The sequence below is a fragment of the Gorilla gorilla genome, chromosome 14, assembly GCF_029281585.2.
Source record: "Gorilla gorilla gorilla isolate KB3781 chromosome 14, NHGRI_mGorGor1-v2.1_pri, whole genome shotgun sequence".
NCBI classification, from domain to species: Eukaryota; Metazoa; Chordata; class Mammalia; order Primates; family Hominidae; genus Gorilla; species Gorilla gorilla.
In genome coordinates, this window is record NC_073238.2 from 110,417,227 (window position 1) to 110,444,793 (window position 27,567).

Below are 27,567 nucleotides of genomic sequence, written 5' to 3' on the forward strand. Positions count from 1 at the left end.
ATGCCTCTGGATTTGTTCTTTTTGGTTAGGATTACTTTGGCTATTCATGCCCTTTTTTGGTGCTGTATGGACTTTAGAATTGTTTTTCCTAGTTCTCTGAAAAATGACATTGGTGATTTGATAGGAATTGTGTTGAATCTACAGATTACTATGGGCAGTATGGTTATTTTAATGATAGTCTCCAAATCCATGAGCCTGGGATGTTTTTCTGTTTATTTATGACATATATGATTTGTTTCATAAGTGTTTTGTAGTTCTCATGGAGATCTTTCACCTCCTTGGTCAGTGTTTTCGTAGGTATTTTATTTTTTTGCATATGACTTTTGTAAATGGGATTGAGTTCTTGATTTGGTTTTTGGCTTGAATATTGTTGGTGTATAGAAATGCTACAGATTTTTATACGATGGTTTTGTATACTGAGACTTTACTCAAGTTGTTTATCGGGTCTTGGAGTCCTTTAGTAGAATCTTTAGGGTTTTCTAGGTAAAAAAATCATATTTGTGAAGAGACATAATTTGACCTCCTCTTGTCCCTTTTGGATATCTTTTATTTCTTTTTCTTGCCTGATAACTTTAGCCAGGACTTCCAGTACTATGTTGAATTGGAATAGTAAGAGTGAACATCATTGTCCTGTTCCAATTCTTAGGGTGAATGCTTTCAGCTTTTCCCCATTCAGTATATTGGCTCTGGGTTTGTCATATGTGGCCTTTATTACGTTGAGGTATGTTTCCTGTATGCCTAGTTAATCTAGCTAGCAGTTTATCAATTTTGCTCATGGATTTGGAGAATATAATATCGTTAAAAAGACAACACTACCTAAAGCAATCCACATACCACCCAAAGCATACTGTCTTGGTTACTGTAGCCTTATAGTATAGTGTAAAGTTGGGTAATGTGATGCCTCCAGCTTAGTTCTTTTTGCTAAGGATTGCTTTGGCTATTCAGGTTCTTTTTTGGTTTTATATGAATTTTAGAATATATATTTTTAATTCTGTGAAAAATGACATTGGTAATTTGGTAAGAATAGTGTTGAATCTGTAGATTGCTTTGGGCAGTATGGCCATTTTAATGATATTGATTCTTCCAACCTGTGAGCATGGAATGTTTTTCCATTTGCTTGTGTCATGTATGACTACTTTGAGCAGTGTTTAATAGTTCTCCCTTTAGCAATGTTTCACCTCCTTGGTTAGCTGTATTCCTAGGTATTTTACTTTTTGTGTGTGGCTATTAAAAATGGGATTGTGTTATTGATTTGGCTCTCAGCTTGAATGTTTTCAGTGTATATAAATGTTACTGCCGCTTATACATTAATTTTGTATCCTGAAACTTTATTGAAGTTGCTTATCAGTTCCAGGAGCCTTTTGGTGGAGTCTTTAGGGTTTTTTAGGTATAGAATCATATAATCACTGAAGAGAGGTATTTGACTTCTTTTCCTATTTGGATGCCTTTTATTTCTTTCTCTTGCCTGATTGCTCTGGTTAAGACTTCCAGTACAGTGGCAAATAGGAGTGGTGAGAATGGGCATCCTTGTCTTGTTCTAGTTTTCAAGGGAAATGCTTTCAGCTGCTGCCTGTTTAGTATGGCATTGGCTGTGGGTTTGTTATAGATGGCTTTTATTATTTTCAGGTATGCTTTTTCGATGTCTAGTTTCTTGAGGGATTTTTATCATACAGGGGTGTTGGATTTCATAGACTGCTTTTTCTACAGTTGTTTTTTTTTTTGAGACAGAGTGTTACATTGTCCCCCAGGCTGGAGTGCAGTGGCTCTATCTCGGTTCACTGCAACCTATGCCTCCCACTTCAAGTGATTCTTGTGCCTCAGCCTCCTGGGGCTGGGGTTACAGGCATGCATCACCATGCCTGGCTAATTTTTTGCAGAGATGGGGTTTTGCCATGTTGGCCGGGCTGTTCTTGAACTGGCCTCAAGTGATCCTCCCACCTCAGCCTTTCTGTATCTATTAAGATGATCATACTGGTTTTGTTTTTAATTCTGTTTATGTGGTGGACCACATATGTTTGCATATGTTGAACCATCCTTGCATCCCAGAGACAAAGCCCATTTGATTGTGTGGGTTTGTGTGTGTGTGTGTGTGTGTGTGTGTGTGTGTGTGCTGTTGGATTTAGTTTGCTAGTATTTTGTTGCATATGTTTACATCTATTTTCATCAGGGATATTGGCCTGTGGTTTCCTTTTTTTGATTGTCTTGCCTCATTTTGGTATCAGGTTGATACTGGTTTCATAGAATGAGTTAGGGAGGAATCCTTCCTCTTTGATTTTTTTTTTTTTTTCGGGGGAGAATACTTTCAGTAAGATTGGTCACCAGCTCTTCTTTGTATGTCTGGTAAAAATTGGCTGTAAAAAATCTGTCCTGGGCTTTTTTTTTTTTTTCCCCTGGAAGATTTTGTCAGGACTAATTTGATTTTATTGCTCATTATTGGTCTATTCAGGATTTCTGTTTCTTCTTGGTTAAATCTTGGGAGGTTGTATGTTTCTGGGAATTTATCCATTTCCTCTAAGTTTTCTAGTTTGCATAAAGATGTTCATAGTAGTCTCTGATGATGTTTTGTATTTCTGTGGTATGAGTTGTCACCTTTCTCATTTCTGGTTGTGCTTATTTGAATCTTCTCTCTTTTTTTCTTGGTTAGTCTAGCTAGTGGTCTATCAATTTTGTTTATCCTTTCAAAGAAGTTTTTGTTTTGTAGATCTTTCTTTTTTTTTCTTTTTGGTCACAATCTCATTTAGTTCATTTCTGATCTTTTTATTTCTTTTCTCCCAGCTAGTTTTGGGTTTCTTTTATTCTTATTTTTCTAGTTCCTTGAGGTGTAGTGTGTGGTTGTTCATTTGCGATCTTTCTATCTTTTCGATGTAGGCATTTAATGCTGTAAACATGCTTCTTAGCACAGCTTTTGTTGTATCCTAGAGGTTTTGGTATGCTATGTTTCTGTTTTCATTTGTATCAGAAATTATTTTGATTTCTGCTTTAATTTCATTGCTCGCCCAAAAGTAATTCCGGTTGTTTACTTTTCATGTACTTGTGTTGTTTTCAGAGTTCCTTTTGGTATTGACTTCTAATTTTATTCCATTGTAGTTCAAGAAATACTTGTTATGATTTGGACTTTTTTTGAGTTTATTGAAACTTTTCATGGCCAAGCATATGGTTGATTTTAAGAATGTTCCACACACAGATGAGAAAAATGTATATTTTGTGGTTGTTGGATAGAATGTTCTGTAAATGTCTACTAGGTCCATTTGGTTTAGAGTTTAGTCTAAGTCTGGAGTTTCATTGTTCACTTTCTGCCTTGATGATCTGTCTTGTGTTGTCAGTGGGGGGGGGTTGGCGTCCCTTCATTATTGTGTGGCTATTGATCTGTTTTCTTAGGTCTAGTAGAAGGAGTTTTATGAATCTTGGTGCTCCAGTGTTGAGTGTGTATATGTTTAGCATAGTTAAATCTTCTTGTTGTATTGAATCTTTTATTATTATATAAATGATAATAACCCCAGGGCCCAACCCCAATCTCAGCCCTACTCCACTCTAGCGCTATAGTTGTAGCAGGAGTTTTTCTGCTCATCTGCTTCTATCCCCTAATAGAAAATAGTGTATTAATCCAAATCTTTACACTGTTTAGGTGCTATTACCACCGTATTTAGAGCAATCTGTGCTCTAACACAAAATGATATCAAAACAATGGTAGCACTCTCCACTTCAAGTCAACTAGACCTTACAATACTCACAATTGACATTAATCAACAACACCTAGCACTTCTACACATCTGCACCCATGCCTTTTTTTTTTTTTTTTTTGAGACGGAGTCTTGCTCTTCCGCCCAGGCTGGACTGCAGTGGCACTATCTTGGCTCACTGCAAGCTCCGCCTCCCGGGTACACGCCATTCTCCTGCCTCAGCCTCCCAAGTAGCTGGGACTACAGGCGCCCGCCACTGGGCCCAGCTAATTTTTTGCATTTTTAGTAGAGATGGGGTTTCACCGTGTTAGCCAGGATGGTCTCGATCTCCTGACCTCGTGATCTGCCTGCCTCGGCCTCCCAAAGTGTTAGGATTACAGGCGTGAGCCACTGCGCCCCACTGCACCCATGCCTTTTTTAAAGCTATATTATTTATGTGTTCAGGATCCATCATCCACAACCTCAACGATGAACAAGATAGTCTAAAAATAGGAGGACTATTTAAGACTTTACCCCTTACTTCTTCCTCCCTTATTATTGGCAGCTTAGCACTTACAGGTATGCCTTTCCTAATAGGCTTTTACTCTAAATACCTTATTATCGAAACCACAAACGTGATATACCAACACCTGAGCCCTTTCAAGTACTCTTATTGCCACCTCCTTAACAGCTGTTTGTAGTATCAGAATTATTGTCTTCGTTCTAATAGGACAACTCCACCTCACAACTCTAATTATTAATGAAAATAAACCCTTCCTAATTCAATTAAACACCTAATAATAGACAGTATCTTCGCTGGATTTCTTATCAGCAATAGTATTATCCCCACCTCTTCCCCCAGACAACAGTACCACCTCATCTAAAACTTACAGCCCTTAGTGTAACCTAGGGATTTTGCTAGCAATGGAGCTCAGTCTTCTAACTAATAATCTTAAGACTATTAGTCTTCTAACTAATAATCTTAAGACTATTAGTCTTCTAACTAATAATCTTAAGGCTATTAGTCTTCTAACTAATAATCTTAAGCTAAAATATCCATTACAGGCATTCAACTTCTCCAATATACTGGAATTTTACTCAACCACAATCCATTGTACAACCCCTTGCTCAAGCCAAAATCTGGCTTCACTTCTACTAGACCTAGTTTGATTAGAAAAGTCCATACCAAAGACAATTTCACAGACCCACGTTACAGTCTCCATTACCATATCCACTCAAAAAGGCCTAATTAAATTTTATTTCCATTCCTTTTTTATCCCCTCCTTTCTAACTCTACTCTTAATTATCTACTCTATTACCCCAAGTAATTTCAATTACAACATAATCAGCAACAAACAATGTTCAACCAGCAGCCACCACCAACCAACACCCATAATTATATAAAGCACCTGCACCCACAGAATCCTCATGAATCAACCCCGGACCCTCACCCTAAAAAATTATTCAACTTCCTACACTACTAAAATTAATTGTAATCACCACCCCATCATATTCAGCCATTCATCAAATCAACACCAATTCTATTAATAACCCTAATAATAAAGTTCCTCAAATATCAGTACTTGATCCTTAATGTCTCAGGGTATTCCTCAATAGCTATTGCCACAGTATAACCAAAAACAACCATCATACCACCCAAATAAATCAAAATGACTATTAACCCTGTAAAAGCCCCACCATAATTCAACACAATACCACAACCCACAGCACCACTAATAACCCTAAACCTCCATAAATAGGAGAAAGTTTTGAAGACAAACCTACAAATCCTATAACCAAAATAATACTTAATAAGAATAAAGCATATGTCATTATTCCCACATGGCTTGTAACCATGACTAATGATAGGAAAAATAATCATTGTACTTCAACTATAAGAACACTAATGATTAATATACATAAAATACACCCACTAATTAAAATTATAAATTATTCATTTATTGATCTCCCCACACCATCCAACATCTGTACATGATGAAATTTTGGCTCACTTCTTGGCGCCTGCTTAATTCTCCAGACCATCACAGGATTATTTCTGGCCATACACTACACACCGGACACCTTAACTGCTTTCTCTTCAGTTGCCCATATCAACCGAGTTGTAAACTATGGCAGAATAGTCCACTATTTTCATGCTAACCGTGCTTCAATATTCTTCATCTGCCTCTTCCTGCACGTTGGCCAAGGTTTATATTACGGGTCATTTATGTCCCTAGAAACCTGAAATACTGGTATTATCCTCCTACTCACAACTATAGCAACAGCGTTTATAGGCTACATACTCCCATGAGGCCAAATATCATTCTGAGGCGCTACAGTAATTACAAATCTATTATCAGCCATTACATATATTGGAACGGATCTTGTTCAATGAATCTGAGGTGGGTTCTCAGTTGATAAAGCCACTCTTGCACGACTTTTCACCTTCCATTTTATCCTACCCTTCATCATTATAGCCGTAGCAATTCTCCACCTTTTATTCTTGCATGAAACAGGATCCAGTAACCCTTCAGGAATTTCATCAGATTCCAACAAAATCACCTTCCACCCTTACTATACAACCAAAGATATCCTAGGTCTAATATTTCTCCTCCTCCTTCTAATAACTCTAGTATTATTTTGACCTGACCTCCTGAGCAATCCAGACAATTACACTTTAGCCAACCCCCTCAGTATCCTACCCCACATTTAGCCGGAATGATATTTTTTGTTTGCATACACAATCTTACGATCCATCCCTAATAAACTAGAAGGTGTACTGGCCCTTCTATTCTCTATTCTATTCTAGCAGTTATTCTTGTACTACATACGTTCAAACAACAAAGCATAATCTTCTGCCCATTAAGTCAATGCCTGTTCTGAATTTTAGTGGCGGACTTGCTTACAGTCACATGAATCAGATGATAGCCAGTTGAACATCCTTTTGTTACCATCGGACAGCCAGCATCTACTATGTAATTCTCCATTTTCCTTGCCCTTATACCACTCACTGCCCTAACTGAAAATAAGCTACTTAAATGAAACTGCCCTTGTAGTATAACTCAATACTCTGGTCTTCTAAACCAGAAATGGAGAGTCTCTCCCCAGGACAACTCAGAGAAAAAGCATTCCCGCTTCACCATCAACACCGCTTCACCATCAATACCGCTTCACCATCAACACCCAAAGCTGAAGTTGTAATTAAACTATTCTCTGTATTCTTTTTGGCACACATTTTAACTAATATGTCAGTATTGACTGCCAACACTAATATATTAGTACTCCTATGTACTTTTGCATTACTGTTAATCCCCATGAATATGTGCTATAAATGCTTGATTGTACATAGTACATACACACATAACCTTACAGTAAAGAGCCATTCCACATGCATATAAGCATGTACTAACAATCCCTTAATCAACTATCACTCATTCAGACATTACACTCACATGACAAAACTCGATCCACATGAATATCGACCAGTACTGGAAACCCTTGATACTACATAGTGCATACGTTCATTCACTGACGTAGTGTATTTCAGTCAAGATTAACCTCGCCAACATGGATATCCCCTACCAAGCTTTGGTCTGTTAAATCTACCAACCTCCAAGAAATCATCATCCCTCTCGGGCATGTTACTCTTCTCGCTCTGGGCCCATAACACTTGGGAGTGACTATACTGAAACTATACCTGGCATCTGGTTCTTACCTCAGGGCCATGAAACTAAGATTGAAACTGAGATTGCCCACACATTTCACTTAAATAAGACGTCTTGATGGACTAGTGACTACCACCCTATTAACCAGTTACGGGAGCACTGTCATGCATTTGGTATTTTTAACTTTTGGGGATGCTGTCACTCACCATTGTGGAAGGCCTTCTTTGCCTTTTTTTAAAAAAATTTTAAATTGTTGTTGGTTTAAAGTCTGTTTTATCTGATATAAGAATGTTTACTCCAGCTTGCTTTTTCCCAGTTGCATGATACATCTTTTGTTACCCCTTTACTTTGAGTCTATAGGTGTCTTTAGCCATTAGGTGAGGCTCTTGTAGGCTGCAGATGGTTGTGTCTTGTGTTTTTTTTTTTTTTGAGACGGAGTCTCGCTCTGTCGCCCAGACTGGAGTGCAGTGGTGTGATCTCAGCTCACTGCAAGCTCTGCCTCCTGGGTTCATGCCATTTTCCCGCCTCAGCCTCCTGAGTAGCTGGGACTACAGGCGCCCGCCACCGCGCCTGACTAATTTTTTGAATTTTTAGTAGAGACGGGGTTTCACCGTGTTAGCCAGTGTCTTGTTTTTTTATCCAGTTTGCCATTGTATCTGTTAGGTGGAGCATTTAGGCCATTTACCTTCAAGGTTAATATTGATATGTGAAAGTTCGTTCCTGTCATAGTGTTGTTAGCTAGCCTTGGAGTCACAATTGAGTAATAGCTTTATAGGATCTGTGAGCTTTGTATTTACATGTGCATTTATCATGGCAAACATCATCCTTTTGTTTCCACATTTAGAACTCTTTTGCGCTTTTCTTATAGGTCTAGTCTAGTGGTGATGAATTCCTTTAGTGTTTGCTTGTCTGTAAAAGACTTCGTTTCTCTTTCGTTTATGAAGCTTAGTTTGGTAGGAAATAAAATTCTTGGTTATAGTTTTTTTGTTTGTTTGTTTTTGGAGTCTAAAAAGAGGCCCCAAACTCTTTTGACATGTAAGGTTTCTGCTGAGAATTTCACTCTTAATCTGATGGGATTCCCTTTGTCAATGATTTGACACTTCTGTCTAACTGCTTTTAAGATTCGCTGATAGTCTGATGAGTACATTCCTTGGTTATGTTCGTCTTGTATAGTATCTTCCAGGTGCCCTGTGAATTTCTTATATCTGGATGTCTGCATATCTAGCAAGCTCAGGGGATTTTTCCTGTTTTATTTCCTCAAATATGTTTTTTTAAATTTCTTACTTTTTCTTCTCCTTCACAATGCCTGTAAGTTGTAGGTTTGGTTGTTTTACATAATCTCATATTTTTCAAAGGCTTTGTTTGATTTTAAAAATTCTTTTAAGATTTTAAAACAAATTTTTGTCTGACTGGGTAATTTAAAAGACCAGCCTTCAAGAAGTTGTTGTTGTTGTTGTTGTTGTTGTTTTTAAGACATCTGTCTCTTCCTTCATTTCCTAGATTGCTTTTCTGGTTATTTTTGTGTTGGTTTTCAACCTTCTCTTGGATCTCATTGAGCTTCTTTACAATTCCCACTTTGAATTCTTTCTCTCATTTCTGAATTTTCATTTTGGTTGTAGTCCATTGCCAGAAAGCCAGTGCAGTCTTTTTGGTGGTGTCACAACATTCACATTTTTCCTGGTACCTGAATTCTTAATGCTGGTTTTTTCTCATCTAGAGAAACTGACACTTGTTGTTGTTTGAATTTACTTCATTTAAATGGATTTTTTTTTTCCTCTCCCCCAACCTGCCTTGTGCCTATAGAGTATGCTCCAGGGTAGGGTCTTTTGCTTTGCTCTTATAGCCTTGTGTACTTTTGTTGGCAGGTTTTATATTTGTTGTGCAATTCAACCTATAGGCCTGTAGGTGGTACTTACTGGTATGAGCCAGCAGCAGCAAAAGCAGACAGATGTGTACCTGATCTTTGTTTATTGTGAGATTCACTGTGTTGTTTCAGGTGATGGGCTAGACAGTGGAAATTCCCCCCATCCCCTGAGCTTCTGTTTAGCAGTGGGTCAGGGCGAGATAGCTGGGTAGAGCTGGACCATCTAGCTTGCCCACGAATACTCCAATGATGAGTATAGGCACTAGTCCTGATAGGGGTGGTTGAGGTCTCTGCTGCATGTTAGGGAGCTGCACTGGCTTCATGTCCTGGACAGGGAGGAATGTGATGTGTTCCCTGTCACACCCTTGTTCTGGGGCTCGTGACTCTCAGTGCAGATGCACAGTGTTGTCTGTCTCCAGGCCACAGTGTAGCCAAGAGTCACAGTAAATGCCTGTCATGCAGTTCTCCATGGGATTGGTTTAAGGACATGAGGGCAGAGTCTTGATGGATGAGTAGGAATTTCTCTGGTGGGCAAGTGTGGAAGACCATTTTATGTAATAGCAAATGCAAAGGGATGAAGCATGAGAACACGGTATATTCAGAGAAGTATAACAAGTTTAGTTTTTTATAGGAGTATAAAGTAAGAGGTAGAGGAATGATGGATGATAAGGCTGGACCCACAGCATGAGACCTGACCCTGAAAGGTGTTGTTTGCCTTTATATCTGAAGGGATTTAGTTTTAATCTAGCCAATGATGTGAAAACTCTGCAGAATTTTTAGTATAAGTGCATTTTGAAGGATTGCCCTGGCAGCAGCATAGGGGCTGGATTTGAAAGAAGGTAAGATGAGAGCTGGGAACATCTCAGTGAGGAGGCACAATGCCTCTTGTGGGGAAAGAAGGGTCTGCACCACCAGCTCTTAGACTGTGGCAAGTTCTGTTATGGAAATGTGACCAAAGCACACCAAAAGAATAATAATTAATTCTCTCTGGATGATTACAGTGTACCATGGAAATTTTGTAGAGGAAGTGATATTATCATATAATTAAATGGAAATTATGTTGGGTAAAATTGTAATGTAATAAAGATCTCAGTTTTATTCTGGAAAGAAGAAATGCTGGATACTCTTTTTATCCTAGAAGGCAAGAGAAATTTAGTTTGAAGAGTAACTCACCCTCTGGGGTAAGAGTATGACATGGCTTGACATAGCAGTTCAAATAATTTTGCACATGTGTTCTTGGCTTCCCTTTAGATTTCAGGTTCATCCTGTGAGGTGGAAAATGATTGTAGCTAAAATGTTATGTTAAATGATAGGTTGAGTGAGTCAAGCATGAAAAGCCTAGTAACTGTGGAAAGCTTACCCTGGTTTACATGGGGAAAAGGATTGTTCACTGTGCTGAAAAGAAAACTGGTCTTTGGAAATGGATCTTGTTTCGGTAGTTGTTGTGAGTCCTTGGGCAGAATGGTTAACTACCTTGAGCCTCAGTTATGAAACTATGAAAGACGTTTACTTCCTGGGGTTGTTTTGATGATTTAGTGAAATAAAGATACAGAAATTTCCAGCACATAGTAGATTGTTAAGTCTGTTTGTATTACATTTCTCCTCATAAAGTTTCTTTTTTCTTTTCTTTTTCTTTTTTAAAAATTTTTGTTTGAGACAGGATCATGCTCTGTTGCCCAGACTGGAGTGCAGTGGCATGATTGTAGCACCTGGCCTCAAGTGATTCTCCTGCTTCAGCCTCCTGAGTAGTTGGGACTACAGGTGTGTGTCACCACACCAGGCTCATTTTTAAAATTTTTTGTAGAGATGGTGTTTTTCTTGTCCAGACTGGTCTTGAACTCCTGGCCTGAAGTGATCTTCCTGTGTTGACCTCCCAAAGTGCTGGGATAATAGATGTGAGCCATTGCAACTGGCCTACTTTTATTGTTTATATAAGATATGGGGTCTCACTGTATTGTCCGGGCCAGTCTCGAACTCCTGGGCTCAAGCAATCCTCCCACTTCAGCAACCTGAATAGCTGGGATTACAGGTCTGCATCACTGAGCTCACCTACCAGGCACCTTTACTTATGAAAATTTTCTTTATATATAAATTATTTTCGTAAAAGAAGTTTTCAGAACTGTTTTTAATATCTGTAGTTTCTCGAAATAACCAGCTTCAAGTAATATGCCAAAAAAAGTACGTTTTGGGATGGCATATTCTGGTCTCCTGCAGTCATTTTTTGGGAGGGTATGTTCTGAGCCCCCAAATCTCTCTTCCTTTCTTTCCATTCCTTATACCAAGGGGTCCAACAGGCAACCAAGGTATTCAGTTACTTTTGTGCCAACCTAATAAGCCACTATGGAGAAACTACAGAGTAGGCATATAAAAAGCTGAGAAAGCTACTGTGTTTAGAAGGAGAAAGAGCAAGGTAAAGTGAATTCCAATCAGCTTTTTGCCGTATTAGATGAAATAAGGAGTTAAGTGCTTTTGGTGACTAAAATGGCAGGTAGTTGCTCAGTAAGTTGCTTTGGGTATCCTGGACTCCTGCTTTTTCTGTACTTGACCTCCATATCTAGCCTGTTGATATAAGTCATGTGTGTCTTCTTTCTCTCTTATTTTTTCTGTGTTCACTGCTGCTACTCCATGGTCATGTCATCATCATGTTACCTGGATTATCATGTAGATACTGAATTGGTTTCCTTCTTCCTCTCTGGATGTTTATTAGAGTCATCTAGCACTTAAAGTGTTCCGCTCCAGAATAATTATGTCATGATGGCAAGGAGAGCTAGCCGAAATACTAGACTTTTTTTTTAAAAGCCTCATTAATCATGTGACATCTAGGCATTTAAATGTCATGTCCTTTGTTTTTGGATGGTCAGTTTCCGTATTCCAGCCTTTTCGACAAAGGTAGCATCCTTCCTACTTTTCCTTCAGGTTTCAGGTGAGCCTTCAGGGGAATCCCCCGAGGGCTGTCCAGTGGAACTTTCCACGATGATGGGAGATATTTGGTATCATTTGCATTGTCCCACGCAGTGGTGTTGGAGCTTAGGTCACGCTACCCCAAAATATGACTTCAGGAGCCCACAATATGCTACTGCAAAATATGTCTCTTTGTCATATTGGTTATTTAGAGTTGGTTATTTTGAGAAACTGTAGACACAAGAATAGCTCTGAAAAGTTGCCCTTTTGTCAGAGAAATTTACATCTATGAGGGAAATCTTTTTCCCTGCTCTGCAGTAGGAGGAGAGGGGCCGCTAAATGGAAAAGGCATTGACTTAAAAACTGCACAACAAATCTTACTCTTGTTTTCAGTGTTTTTCCTGGCCATCCCCCTGTAACAGATTTCCCCATCATCCTCCACTTCCTTTATTTTAGCAAATGATGGTATTCCGCTGAAGTTTAAACTCTCGTTGAAATCTACTCTGGAGATTTACTCGGTTCTCTTGAATTTTCTCGCATGTATGTTTGAGGTATACATATGAAACATCTCTTGTTAATCTGTCTTTTGTTACAGGGAGTCCCAGTTTATGAAGATAGAAAATTATTTTTTCTCTCGTATACCAGCCACTAGTTATTGAGCACTTAAACTGTTACTAGTGTGACTGTGAAACAAGTTTAAATTTTATTTAACTGTGTTAGGTGCTTTAACTTGTGCCCTCACAGTACCCTGTGTACATTCCCCCATTATAACACTATAGTGTATATATTCCCAACATTTTATTATTAAACATACCGCAAAGTTGAAAGAATTTTGCAGTGTTCATCCCTGTACCCATCATCTAGATTCTACCACTAATATTTTAATACATTTGTTTTAACACATACGCATCTGGACATTTCTGTATCCAACCATTAATCCTTTAAAAAAATACATTTCAAGATAACACCAGTATACATGGCCCTAAATACTTTAACAGGCATATAACCAACTTTTGTTTGCATGTAAAATTAATGTACAATGAAACGTCCATATTTTAAGTGTGTATTTGCTGAGTTTTGATAATCACATATAACTGTGTAACCCACACCTCTAAGCATGATGAGAACATTACCAGCAGTTCCCTCCTGCCTCTTCCCAGTCTGTCTTTTCTCTTACCCTCCCAAGCAACCATTATTTTGATTTTCTTCCTGTAATGTCCTTCAGCACCCCAAAAAGCTTAGCATCATGCTCACTATAAAGGAGAAATGCGTTGGCTACTTAGTTTCCGTACATGCCTTTGTACACATATTTGAATACCAGTACAACAAAGCAACTTTATTTTTGCTATGGTCTGAATATTTGTGTTCCCCTCATGCCCCCAATTCATATGTTGAAACCTAATCTGATGTGACAGTATTAAGAGGCAGGGCCTTAAGGAGAAGGTGATTAGATGATGCCCTCATGACTGGGATTAGTGGCCGTATGAAAGAGGCCTGAAGGAGCTTGTTTTCCCCTTTCACCACATAGGGACTCAACAAGAAAGTGCAGTCTATTAGGCCCTCATCAGACACTGAATCTGCTGACACCTTGATCTTGGACTTGCTAGCCTCTAGAACTATGAGAAATAAATGTTGTTTGTAAGCCATCCAGTTTATGGTATTTTTGTTATAGCAGCCTGAATAGAAGAACTGAGACAATTTTCTAAGAAGATACAGCTATCCTTGCAGGGAAGAAATTCTTACCCATACCCTAATGGAGAAGACTCCTGGTTCCATCAGTCACGTATCCATCACTGGCTACATAAATTACTACTCTTACTCTATCACCATCCCACTCAATATTCAGTTATATAAAGACTAAATTGTAAAGTTAACTTCAGTAATTTGTGTATAAAATAAAATTGGGAATTAGGGAGAAAAATATGGTTAGTACAGTCAATTCTTATTATTCATGGTGGTTATGTTCTGTAAAGTCATCGTGAACACTGCATTAGCAAATATTGAACCATTTCTCTTAGGGGAAATACAGGGTTAAGTTTCTGCAAGCCTCAAATCACAACTTATGTCAACAGATCAAGACATAACCTTGTTTTCTGTGTGTTTCTGTTTAAAGACACCTTACTATGTATGGTTGATCTATTAACATTGAACTTACAGCTAATGGCAGTGTCTTTCATATTTGAAGAAAGCTTAACTAAAACACGATTTTTTCAGTAAGGCACAGCCCAGCTTTCATGAGCATAGGAACACCTGACAGTACTTCAGTACTATGCTTGGGAGTCACTCAAAGTGGTGAAATCAGTGACAGGAAGCATACACAAAAAAGTGGCACCAAATGCACAGTGGAAAGGACAATTGTTTATACTATGAAAGCTGACACAGGAAGATGGAGTGTTACCTTGTTCAGCCTCAGCTGGAACATATACTTGGAGTGATTTCAGTATTTTGCTGCCGTGAACATGCATGTGTTCTTGAATGACTGTGAAAATGCTGTGAATATGAGTTTGGGGATTACGAATGAATTTTAGTGCATAGGCAAATTCACAAATACAGAATCTAAATTATGAAGATTGACTGTATATACAAATAAACATGTATATAATCAAAGAGCAAATATGCAAAGCTACTGCATAGCTTGTGTCTGTAACTGGTCTGAGGTGGTAGCTGATATATGTGGCTTCCTTCATCTACTCCCTGTTCTATAGCTCTCTTGCCTTCTGCCAGAATTTCAGTTACTCTGGCTTTTTTTTTTTTTAACCTGATTGAGTGACTCATAAACTTTCCTTCTTGAAGGGACTGTGTCTTACTTGCTCTGTTTTTTGGTTGCTGTAACGTTTCATTAACCTTGTATTGGGCATGGAAGTAGTATGACATGCCCTAGACAATCTTCTGGGTTCCACTTATCCTACTTTGCCTCCATTGCAAAATAGCACACTTGTTTGCCCTTGGTAATTCGGATTCATTTTTCCAACTAGTAGATTAACCAGTGTTTTTGGCTTGTTGGTTTCAGTGACATAAGAAGTACAAAATGGCCATATGGGAGTCTCATCTTCCAATTAATCGGAAACATTGTTGTGTCCCCTTTGGAAGCATTTCTCCTTTAAGGACTAAGATCTCCAAACCATCAGAGCTCAAAGTTGTCAGGACTAGAAACAGAAATTTTGCAAGTGGCTTATGTGGGTATAATAATGAGAGGAGCCATGCCTGCTTCTACTTTTTGATTCCTGGACTGACATATTCTGGCTGTGGGCAAGATAGCATCATATAATGGTCTGTGATTGAAATAATAAACTGCAGCTTGTAAAACAGAGCCCCATCCTTTCAGGTTTTTGTCTCCTAACTAGTGCTGCTACTGAAGTCTTCAGTAAGCCATTCTATGTGATGGAGTAATGGTAAAACCAGTTAATCTTAGTGTCATGAGCACATTGTCCACCTCTTTTGCTATGAAGTGAATTCCTTAAGGAGATACAGTGCTGTATAGAATGCTGTAATGATAGGTAATACATTCTGTGAGTCTATGAATGGTGGAGTTGGCAGAAGCATTGCAGGCAAATTCATATCTGGAATATGAGAAACGGATCCATTATGGAAGAGAACCAAATAAAATCAATCTGCCACTAGGTGGCCAGCTGTCTCTTTCCCACCCATGGTGCCATACTGGGAATTCAGTGTTGGTCTCCGGCATTGGCAGATCAGATGCTCTGCAGTAGCTTTAGCCAGATCAGTTTTTTCAGTTTTGGAAAGGACTAATCTGTGTGTGTGTGTGTGTGTGTGTAATCTGTGTGTGTGTGTGTGTGTGTGTGTGTGTGTGTTTTGAGACAGAGTCTCGCAATGTCGCCCAGGCTGGAGTGCAGTGGCATGATCTTGGCTCACTGCAATCTCCACCTCGCGGGTTCAAGTGATTCTTATGCCTCAGCCTCCCCAGTAGCTGGGATTACAGGCATGCACCACCACACCCAGCTAATCTCTGTATTTTTAGTAGAGACGGGGTTTTGCTACGTTGGCCAGGCTAGTCTTGAATTCCTGACCTCAGGTGATCTGCCCGCCTCGGCCTCCCAAAGTGCTGGGATTACAGGCATGAGCCACCGCACCTGGCCTAATCTGTGTTTTTGAACCCATTCATAATCTCCATCCCTGCCACCATGGCCACTTTGTTCATAGGTCCATTGCACAAGCTTAGATATGATGGAGAAGGAGGTTGAGTGCCACCCATAGAGTATGTCATTTTATCTACCTGATTATTAAGAGCCTCTGCATTGGTGTGCCCACCTAGCCTCTCATGGTTCAGTGCTGTTGCTTAAGTTTCTGTGCAACTCTAAAATCCCATCATCCCCACTGAATTCAACTTATCTCAATATTGACTTCCTCCTGTAGTCATACCTGTCCTACAAAGGGGAGTGACAAGAATTTTGAAAACCTTGTAGGTGGTCCCTCACTAATACATTTCTCCCTTTTTTTTTTTTTTTTTAATTTTGTTTCAGAGACAAGGTTTGCTCTGTCTCCTAGACTGGAGTATAGTGGCATGATCATAGCTCACTGCAGACTTGAACTCCTGGGCTCAAAGGATCCTTCCTCCTGCCTCAGCCCCCCAAGTATTAAATAGCTGGGATTCCAGGTGTGTGCCACCATGCCTGGCTAATTATTTTATATTTTTTAGAGATGAGGTCTCATTATGTTGCCCAGGCTGCTCTTGAACTCCTGGCCTCAAGCAGTTCTCCTGCCTTGGCCTCACAAAGTGTTGGGATTACAGACTTGAGCTACTGTGCCTGGCCTCTAATAGGTTTCTCAATGTCTTAGTAAAAGGAGTGTTTTCTAGGCCCTCTCATGGACATAAGTGGCAGTTTGGTGTGTAGGTAACACATGATAAATCCAGTCCAACCTTCCTATCTCTCTAAACCTTTGGATCCCTCTCTCTTATTATGCTAGGGAAACTTTGGAACCTCAGCCTTATTAAATGTTAAATTAATATAATTAATGCTTAATTAAATTAAACTTCAAGTTTCAGTCAGCCAATCAAGTAAGCTGTTAAAGCCACTTCCAGTTTTGTGAGTTAACACATTAAATGTGGGATCTCTAGTATAGAAGTAGTCAAACATTTTCTGTAAAGGGTCAGATAGTAAATATTTTAGGTTTTAGAGGCCATATGGGTTTTGTCACAACAACTCTGTTCTGCAGCTATAGTGTGAAAGCAGCCATAGACAATATGGCCCATCCATTAATGGGCATGGCCCCATTCTAGTAAAACTTTAGTTACAAAAAACGGTTTGTTGACCTCTGCTTTATAAGTGTATACATATAAATGAATTAGAGCCAATGTAGTGTTATATTTCACCCTCCTGGTCTAGCACCTTTAGAATCCATTGCCATACATGTTCTGTGGGATTCTGCTAGTTTATCAGCAGATCTTTTAGTGTTCAGCTACTTCCTTTGGGTCATAGTATATACCTGTTCTTCTGGAGCCTGTCAAAATTTGACATGGATTAGTGACAATGGCAGTGGTTAGGGCGTGTCTTGAGGAGGATTGAACATTCTCTTTTAAGGCATCCACCGTGGGTAAAGCTGTCCTCAGGTTTTTAAGCAGTGGAAGAGTTATCTCCTCAGACAAGGGGGGAAAACTACTTCTGGTAAGGGAGACTCAGACGGACTTGGGGGTTCAAGTTGGTCAGTTTCATTTGGGTCCAAATAAATATTCCCATTCCAAATTTAAGGATTCCATTCTTTACTAATCTGTCCCCTTTCACAGGAGAAACTTGGTGAGACCATGAATTCAGCTATTGTTTTAATTCAGCAACCCTCATAATTAAATTAAATTTTATATTTGATTTTCAGCTAAATCAGCTCTAAGACCATGACTTGATTTGAAAGTTGGATCTGAGCTGATTATTTTCTCCCTGTAGGTGCCCCAGTGCAGCAGTCCCCAACTTTTTTGGCACCAGGGATTGGTTTTGTGGAAGACAGTTTTTCCATGGACTGGGTTGGGTAGGGGGAGGATAGTTTCGGGATGAATCTGTTCCACCTCAGATCATCAGGCTTTAGTTAGATTCTCATAAGGAATGCACAACCTAGACCCCTTGCATGCGCAATTGACGATAGGGTTTGTGCTCCTATGAGAATCTAATGCCTCCACTGATCTGACAGGAAGCAGAGCTCAGGTGGTAATGCTCTCTGGCTTGCCGATCACTTCCTGCTGTGTGGCCCAGTTCCTAACAGTCCATGGACTGGTACTGGTCCATGGCTGGGGGCTTGGGTACCCTGCTCTAGTGCTCTCAAAAGAACCCACCCCACATCACAGTCCTTATTTTCATAATTTCTGCCATTATGGTCAGTTGCAGCAGCCACTTGGGCTTCTAAGACATGTCCCTCAGTACTTCATTACAGTCAACCAAAGTGATAGCTTAGTTAATTGTGACTCCAATACCTACTGTGGGTTACTAGCATTTCATCTCCCATTGGCAAGGAACTTAGCACTGCACTGAAGCCCAAGGCCATGACCAAACCAGTCCTCGAATTGCATCTCTGTGGGCCTGTCTCCTAGGACTGCTCCCAATACCAATTGTGTGTCACTCACGGTCCGTTGAGGAGAGACAGAAATCATGTAGTTACTTAGAAAGGGGAAGTTTAATCTAAGAACTGTTAAGTTGTGATAGGAGAGTAACTAAAGATGTAAAGAGAACTCTAACGGATATTCTAGGACTAACAGCCTCAAGGAAGGACCAACTTGAAAGAGGGGTCCCCTCTACCAGGCTGGGGTTTAGATCTTATTGGAGAAGGTATAGCTGTAGCCCAGGTTTGTTGGTGGAGAAGATTGCTGTGTGGCTGGTCCATAGTAACTGGGCAAGCAGGAAACAATCCTTTCATGTATAGGTGAGCCAAGGCTGGTCAGCCTGTCTATGAAGGGAGTCCAGGTGCTTCTGTGGGTGTGAAATCTGGAGTGTGTGGGCTGAGGTTGCCAGATCACTGAGGAACTGGACCCCTGGGCATACAGCTGTGGCTAAGTACCCCTGGATGTCCTCCTCATCCATACCATGCAGCAGGAAGTCCACCCCATGACAGACCATGCAGCAGGAGCCAGAAGACAGTAAAATGCAGCAAGCAGAACTAGGAAGTGTCCTTTGTGCAGTGTTGCTTCAGTGCCCTGTACTGACAAAGCATAACATTGTACTCACTGTAAAGAGGAAATGCCTGCAAACTCCAGGCTTTTATTGCAGTGCAGGTACCGAAGGATGAATTCAGAGCAGAGAGGCAACATATTGATAATTCTATTGATAAATAGATATATATCAATATTTATCATATTGATAAAATCTAGTCCATCAGATCATGTTATTGATTGCACAGTAGTTCCCTGTTTTAAGACAAGTAAATATTCAAAGCTGTAGTCAGGTCCTCTACTTCTCTGACCTCATACTACTATCTTCCTCTTGGCTCTGCTGCAGCCATCCAGGCCTTTCTGCTGTTTCTGGAACATATCTGCATGCTCCTGACTTAGGACCCTTGCCGGTCCCTCTTCCTGGAAGCTATTTTCCTAGCTGTCTGCATGGTGAGTTCCTCATTTTTTTCAAGTCTTGCTCAGATGTCAGCTTTTCAAGAAGGCCTGCCCTTTACCCGCTTATTTACTACTCTAAGTCCCCTGAACTCCTTACCTCTTCACATGGCTTGACTTTTTCCACAGTACTTTTCACTCAACATACTATGTAATTTACTTATTCATCATGTCTGTCTCCTCCCACGATAACATCAGGCACCAGGAGGGTATGAGGGGCAGGAGTTTTTTAATGTTGCTCACTTATTGCAGATACCTAAAATAGTGCCTAGTGCATTATAGGTGCTTAATAAATACTTAAATATTGTAACAGTCTCTATGATGTTCATTAAAGGTGAGATTCTACCTTCAAACAATTTTCATTTTATTATTCAAAATATTTTTACTACTTCTGCATTACACAACTTCCCTTTATTTTCTGGACTGGTTACATTCTTTTGACTGATTAGGTCAAGATGGGTACATTTTTTGTCTTGTGCTCCATATAATGAAATAGGGTTTGTATTTTATGTTACGTTCTTTACATCATTTTTCAGCTTCTGTGACTTTTCTCATCTGAGTAGATGACTGAGACAGATAACTATTTTTAATATTATATTTTTTAGAATTAAATCTTAGTTCGTGGAAAGTTAACTGATTGTTTTTAATTTTATTTTTAGGTGCTGAATGTGGAGTAAATGCAGATGTTGAGAAACATCTTGAATTGGGCAAGAAATTACTTGCAGCTGGACAGCTAGCTGATGCTTTATCTCAGTTTCATGCTGCCGTAGGTTTGTATCATTCAGTGTCTGTCTTAGTGAATTCTAGTAATAGCTCTTTTTTTAAAATAACATTTAAAATAAACATTATTTCATGTTTAAATAAAACATTTAAATATATTTGTGGGATTCTGAGCGAAATAGATTGATAAAATAAATATGTAACACTTAAATGTATGTGCATCTAACATGAGAGAAGTTTGAAGGTTAGTGAGGCCTGCTACTACCAAGGATAATTCAAGATAATTCTGACAAACAGCTTTTCTCAGTGTATTATTTGGCTTCTGACTTTTTTTTTTTTTTGAGACGGAGTCTTGCTCTGTCGCTGTCGCCCAGGCTGGAGTGCAGTGGCACGATCTTGGCTCACTGCAAGCTCCGCCTCCCGGGTTCACGCCATTCTCCTGCCTCAGCCTCCCGAGTAGCTGGGACTACAGGCGCCCACCACCACTCCTGGCTAATTTTTTGTATTTTTAGTAGAGACGGGGTTTCACCATATTAGCCAGGATGGTCTCCATCTCCTGACCTCGTGATCTGCCCGCCTCGGCCTCCCAAAGTGCGGGATTACAGGTGTGAGCCACTGCGCCCAGCCAGCTTCTGACTTTTTGAACAGATTTTACTGAATGCAGTTTAATTTTCTTGATGACTTGGGTTTTCAATATGTTTACTTGATATCCTTGGGAGATGCTGCAGTTCATTGCCTCTTCAGTATTGGTCAGACCCCAGCTGCTCTTCATTTATACTGTTGCTTTTTATTTCTTACTCATGTCTGTCTGTAGAATCAACTGTCGTGTAGCTGTTCATCTGTTAGGACTGTAAGAAGTGAGATGACCAGAAGAAATAGGTTCTTAGTGAAGGCTTAATGGATTTTCTCTCCTTTTCTTTTTTTTCTTTTTTTTTTTTTTTTTTTTTTTTTTGCTTTTTTGAGACAGAGCCTTGCTCTGTCACCCAGGCTGGAGTGCATTGGTGTGATTATGGTAATTATGGCTTACTGCAGCCTCAGTCTCCTGAATAGCTGGGATTATAGGTGTGTGCCACTATATCCAACTACTTTTTACAACTTTTATTTTTTATATTTTTGTAGAGATGGGGTCTCACTATGTTGTCCAGGCTGGTCTCAAACTCGTGGGCTCAAGCAGTCCTTCTGCCTTGGCCTCCTAGAGTGTTGAGATTGTATGCATGAGCCACCACACCTGGCATGGATTTCCTTATGAATCACTGCTAAACTTTTGTACTGGGACTTTTTGACATTAACTTTCCTCAGAGTTCTTTACTTATATATTTTTACCTTGATTTGAATGGTTGAGAGTGTGTAGTTAACAACTGAGGGTGGTGTTTTTTGTTTTGTTTTGTTTTGTTTTTGTTTTTGTTTTTGTTTTTTGAGACAGGATCTTGCTCTGTCATCCAGGCTGGAGTGCAGTCATGTGATCTTGGCTCACTGCAACCTCTGCCTCCTGGGCTCAGGTGATCCTCCCACCTCAGCCTCCTGAGTAGCTAGGACTACAGCTGCATGCCACCATGCCCAGCTAATTTTTGTATTTTTTTTAATAGAAACTGGGTTTCGCCATTTTGCCCAGCCTGTCTCAAACTCTTGTTCTCAAGCCATCTGCCTGCCTCAGCCTCCCAAAGTGCTGGGATTATAGGTGTGAGCTACTGTGCCCAGCTGGTGTGTTTTTTAATAAGATACAGCTGTGCTCCCAGAAAAACTATCATCCTATTGTTGTAATTTACTATATAAACTCAATGTAGTTAGGTTTTGGTTTGTCGTACTTTTCTTTATGCTTTTTCTTAAACTCAGATTTTTATTACTCAGATTTTTATTAAACTCAGATTTTTATTAGCTCTCTGAACTCATAGGAAATATATTTTTTTGATGAAAAAACTCTATTCAAGGCTGGGCATGGTGGCCCACTCCTGTAATCCCAGAACTTTTGAGAGGCTGAGGTGGGTGGATCACTTGAGGTCAGGAGTTTGGGACCAGCCTGGACAACATGGTGAAACTTGTCTCTACTAAAAATATAAAAATTAGCCAAGCGTGGTGGTGGCCACCTATAATCCTAGCTACTTGGGAAGCCAAGACTGGAGAATCACTTAGACCCAGGGGTGGAGGTTGCAGTGAGCCAAGATTGCACCATTGCACTCTAGCCTGGGTGGCAGAGTGAGACTCCATCTCAAAATTAAAAAAACAAAAAACAAAAACTCTACTCAAGAGACATAGCATAATTATAAGAACATACAAAAGTTGAAAAATGAGGGGAAAAGTGAAAAAAGATACCCTTGTGAGTAGTAGAGAAAGCCATTCCACACAAATAAAGGATTCACTCTACCAGAAAAAATATCAATTTTAAATGGGTATAAGCCTAATAACATAAGCCTCTAAATACATAAAACAAAAATTGACAGAACTAAAAGGAGAAATAACAAATATATAATTACAGTGGAAGGCTTTAGCCTCTTTCAATAATATATAGGAAAACAGACAAAAATAACAGTAAAGATGTTAACTTGACCCAATTGAAATACACATAACACTTGCACACAGCTACAGAATACACATTCTTCCAAGTGTAAGAACATTACAATAAAAATATTATAGGAAAGTCTCATGAACATAACTACAAAAATTCTGAAAAACATAATAGCAAATGAATCTAAAGTTTAAAGAAGTCCACATATTATGTTTGTACACACAAACACACACACCACTGGTTTCTATTATAAGGATGTAAATTTGGTTTGGCATTCAAAAGTCAGTATTAGTCATCACATTAAAAGACTACAGGAGAAAAATATTATTTCAAAGGTGCAGAAGAAATATTTGATAAATATTTAACACCATTTTTGAAAGAAAAAGCACCTTTTAAACAGTTTGGGAATCTGTATTGGTGAGTACACCAAAAATGCTATAGCTACCATCATACTTTATGGTGAATATTGATAGCTCTCCCCACACCTCACCACCACTGAGATTGAGAATGAGACAAGGATACCCACTATTACTACTTGTAATCAACATTCTGCTAGAGGTCCTAGCCAATGCTTTTTTTTTTTTTTTTTTTGAGGCAGAGTCTCGCTGTGTCACCCAGGAAGCTGGAGTGTAGTAGTGCAATCTCAGCTTACTGCAACCTCCGTCTCCCAGGTTTAGGCAATTCTCCTGCCTCAGCCTCCCAAGTAGCAGGGGTTACAGTCATGCACCACCACGTCCAGCTAATTTTTGTATTTTTAGTAGAGATGGGGTTTCACCATGTTTGCCAGGCTGGTCTTGAACTTCCTGACCTCAAGTCATCCACCCGCCTCCGAAAGAGCTGGGATTACAGACATGAGCCACCGTGCCTGGCCTAGCCAGTGCAATTTGTATACCAATTTTCTGTCTTGCAACCTTGCTGAACGTGTTTATTAGCTCTAATAATTTTTGTGTTGGTGTTGATTCTTTAGGATTTTCCATATACAAGATTATGTTATTGGGAAATTATAGTTTTGCTTATTTTGTCATGGGAAGGACCCAGTGGGAAGTAATTTAATCATGGGGGAAAATACAGTTTTACTTATTTTTGTCATGGGAGGGACCCAGTGGGAGTTAATTTAATCATGGGGGTGGTTACCCCCATGCTATTCTCATGAAAGTGAATGAGTTCTCATAAGATCTGATGGTTTTATAAGGGACTTTTCCCCCTTTTGCTCTGCACTCCCCCTTCCTGCCATCATGTGAAGAGGATGTGTTTGCTGCCCTTTCTGCCATGATTGTAAATTTCCTGAGGGAAATTTACTCATGCCAAACTGTGAGTCAATTAAGCCTCTTTCATTTATAAATTACCCAGTCTCTGGTATGTCTTTATTAGCAGTGTGAGAACGAACTAATACAATTGCCCAGCCCCTGTAATTTGGCAAGAAATAGGGCATAAAGATTGAGAAAGGAAGAAATAAAACTGTCATTCACAGAGGACTTGATGATACACAAATAATCTGCAAACTATCATAACTGAAATGAATTTAGCAAGGCCACTCACTAGATAACAAATTCAACATACTTTTGTAGCGACAGAGTCTCTCTATATTAGCAATAAACAAATGTAAAAAACACCTAAGAAGAAATCTAATGAAAGATGTGCAAGAACACTTTGCTGAAAACCACAAAAATAGTTATAAGAAACTTAAGAAAGACTTAAATGAAGAGATATACCATGTTCATGAATAGGAAGATTCAATATTGTAAAGTTGTCAAGTGGCCCCCAAATTGGTCTACAGATTCAATGAAATCTAATCAAATTCTACACTTTATTTCATTGAAATTGACTCGCTGATTCTAAAATGTCTTATGGAAATGCAAAGGACTTCTTCATGAGTTGCCTTGTGGATGAGATTTAAGACAACCCAAGCCAGCTCTCTTTGGTCTGTGAGAAGCATACATGTATTCTTTGCCTTGACCATGTCTGTAGACAGAGGACAGTCCAAATAGCAACCCCTTCTTCCTTCTTATGAGAGCAGAGAGCCTGCTAGTCTCTTGCCATTTAGAGTTTTCAGGGATGAGTCAGATACACCAGTCAGTCTACTCTGTCCTGCAAAGAGGACACTTACAAACTTTTCCAAGTGGCCCTAGAAATCTCACCTTGGAATGTAGGGGTAGCTGGCACCTGTTGGGATGTCAGGTGAAACATAAATAGTTGCATTGCAGTAGCCTGCTGTATAAATATACAGAGAACTTCTATCATATGTACTCTATGAAGGTATTAGAAAAATATGGCTTTGTGGATTACCTTGAAAAGGGAAACATCTTAATCTTGGCATTGCCACTGGGTAATCCTGTGACATTGGTCCAGTTATGTAAGAAAACGCACACTTTAAAAAGTTACCTGCAAGTTCCCAGCAGTTTTTGCTGCGTCACCATGGGAATTTTTGTGAAGATCAGATGGTAATAATGAATATAAATATTTCTTTGAAAATAGTATATAATCACTCAGGAGGCTGAGGCAGGAGGACTGCTTGAGCTCAGGTGCAGTGAGCTATGATTTTGTCACCACACTCCAGCCTGGGCGATGGAGTGAGACTCTGTCTCTCTCCTTCTCTGTCTTGCTTTTTTTCTTAAAAAAAAAAAAAAAGGTGCAGTAGGATATGTAAAGAGTGTAGAAATATAATTTTTGTGTCTCTGAAAATTAAGGCTTTTCTAAAAACAGGTTTGCTATAATAACAGGGGTTTCTTAACTATGTGACATTTCTGTTAGGAAGTTTGCATTTCAATGACTAACTCACCTTAAGAAATAGTGGTTACTTTGCACAATAATTTGCACAAGGTTTTTCACTAAGGGCTGTTTACTGTGTGACCACATCGTTACTAAGTCCACTATTTTTCTGGTGATTCAAACTGTCTTCAGTGCTTCAGCATGGCAATTTAAATTCTTTTCAGTTACTGTCTTAGAAAAAGTGTGTCTTAAAGTATTTATTCTTACCTACTACCATTAGAATGTTTGCAGAAATGTATATACCTTCTACCTATTTTATACTTTATTGTTTGTTTTCTTAGTCTCACATTTATTAGAAACATCAAGGGCTATGGTATATAATTAAAGTCATTTTAAATGACTGCTCCTTTTTTTTTTTTAGCTTTATCACTGCAATACAAGACTTTTTGAGACAGCTCTTTCCCAAAATTCCCAGTAAAATGTTACTGTGTTCACCAAGAGGTGTAAATTAGTGATGCTGAAACATGGCAATTTATTGGTGTGATTTAGTAAAGGGAGAATGTAAATCATTGCTAGTGCATTCTGAATCTGAATAACAGGCAGTGTGGTGGCTTACAACTGTAATTCTAGCACTTTGAGCACTTTTGAAGACTGAGGCAGGAGGATTGTTTGAGGCCAGGAGTTTGAGACCAACCTGGGCAACATAGCAAGAGGTCGTCTCTACAAAAGTAAAATAAAAACAAAATTAGCCAGGCATGGCAGTGCCCACCTGTAGTCCTAGCTACTTGGGAGGCTGAGGTGGAAGGATTGCCTGAGCCCAGGAGTTTGAGGAGGCAGTGAGCTGATGGTGCCAGTGTGCTCTGGCCTGGACAACAGAGTGAAACCCTGTCTCCAAAATAAAGTGTCATTTTGTTCAATGTGATCTGGCAAGTAGCAGTGACTCTCAAATGGGATACACATCATAATTTCTTTTTTTTTTTTTTTTTTTTTTGAGACGGAGTCTCGCTCTGTCACCAGGCTGGAGTGTGGTGGCGTGATCTCGGCTCACTGCAACCTCTGCCTCCTGGGTTCAAGCGATTCTGCCTTGGCCTCCTGAGCAGCCCGAGCAGCTAGGAGTATAGGCATGTGCCACCATGCCCAGCTAATTTTTGTATTTTTAGTAGAGATGGGGTTTCACCATGTTGGCCAGGATGGTCTCGATCTCTTGACCTGGTGATCCGCACCCCCCCCCACCCTTGGCCTCCGAAAGTGTTGGGATTACAGGCATGAGCCACTGCACCCAGCCACACATCATGATTTCTAGGAAGACCATTTATCATTTTAGTTCATGTAGAACACATTGTTCATAACAAACTATAGAAAATAAAGTTTAAGGCTGGGCGTGGTGGCTCATGCCTGTAATCCCAGCACTTTGGGAGGCTAAGGTGGGCAGATCACCTGAGGTCAGGAGTTCGAGACCAGTCTGGCCAACATGGTGAAACCTCCTCTCTACTAAAAATACAAAAAGTTAACTGGGCGTGGTGGCAGGTGCCTGTAATCCCAACTACTTGGGAAGCTGAGGCACGAGAATTGCTTGAACCTGGGAGGTGGAGGTTGCAGTGAGTTGAGATCATGCCATTGTACTCCAGCCTGGGCGAGAGTGAGACTCTGCCTCAAAAACAACAAAAACAAAAACAAAAAATCCCCAGAAAATAAAGTTTAAATTTTCTATCATAGTGAAATGGGAGGGTTTTCATATCTCCCTTGCAGGGCGTGCGACAGGGTTGTGGCTTCCATCTTCGGGGCCCCGCTGCTCAGACCCTTACTGGGAGCATGCAGATGGGCAGGTGCAGAGGCCGTGGGGAGTGCTTTTGGGCTCCGGCCCCACGGCAATGTCTAGGACTCCTGAAGCCCAAGTGGGTGTGTGTTACAGTGTGCTGCTTCAGCTACGCCATCTGCAGACGGCTTGTGTTAGTCAGCTCAGTAGACCCTCTCCCTTATTGCAAGGATGGGGCCAATGTGAC

At 39.8% G+C, this 27,567-nt stretch overlaps 1 protein-coding gene across 1 annotated transcript in view; it reads left to right on the forward strand.

The window, feature by feature from the left end:
- DNAJC3 (DnaJ heat shock protein family (Hsp40) member C3) overlaps positions 1–27,567 on the forward strand; it is a 111,217-nt gene that overhangs the window by 11,419 nt on the left and 72,231 nt on the right. The window contains exon 2 of the mRNA XM_019039876.4: positions 20,292–20,402. Within this exon, the coding sequence (XP_018895421.1) occupies positions 20,292–20,402 (111 nt within the window). The remainder of the gene's footprint in view (positions 1–20,291; positions 20,403–27,567) is intronic.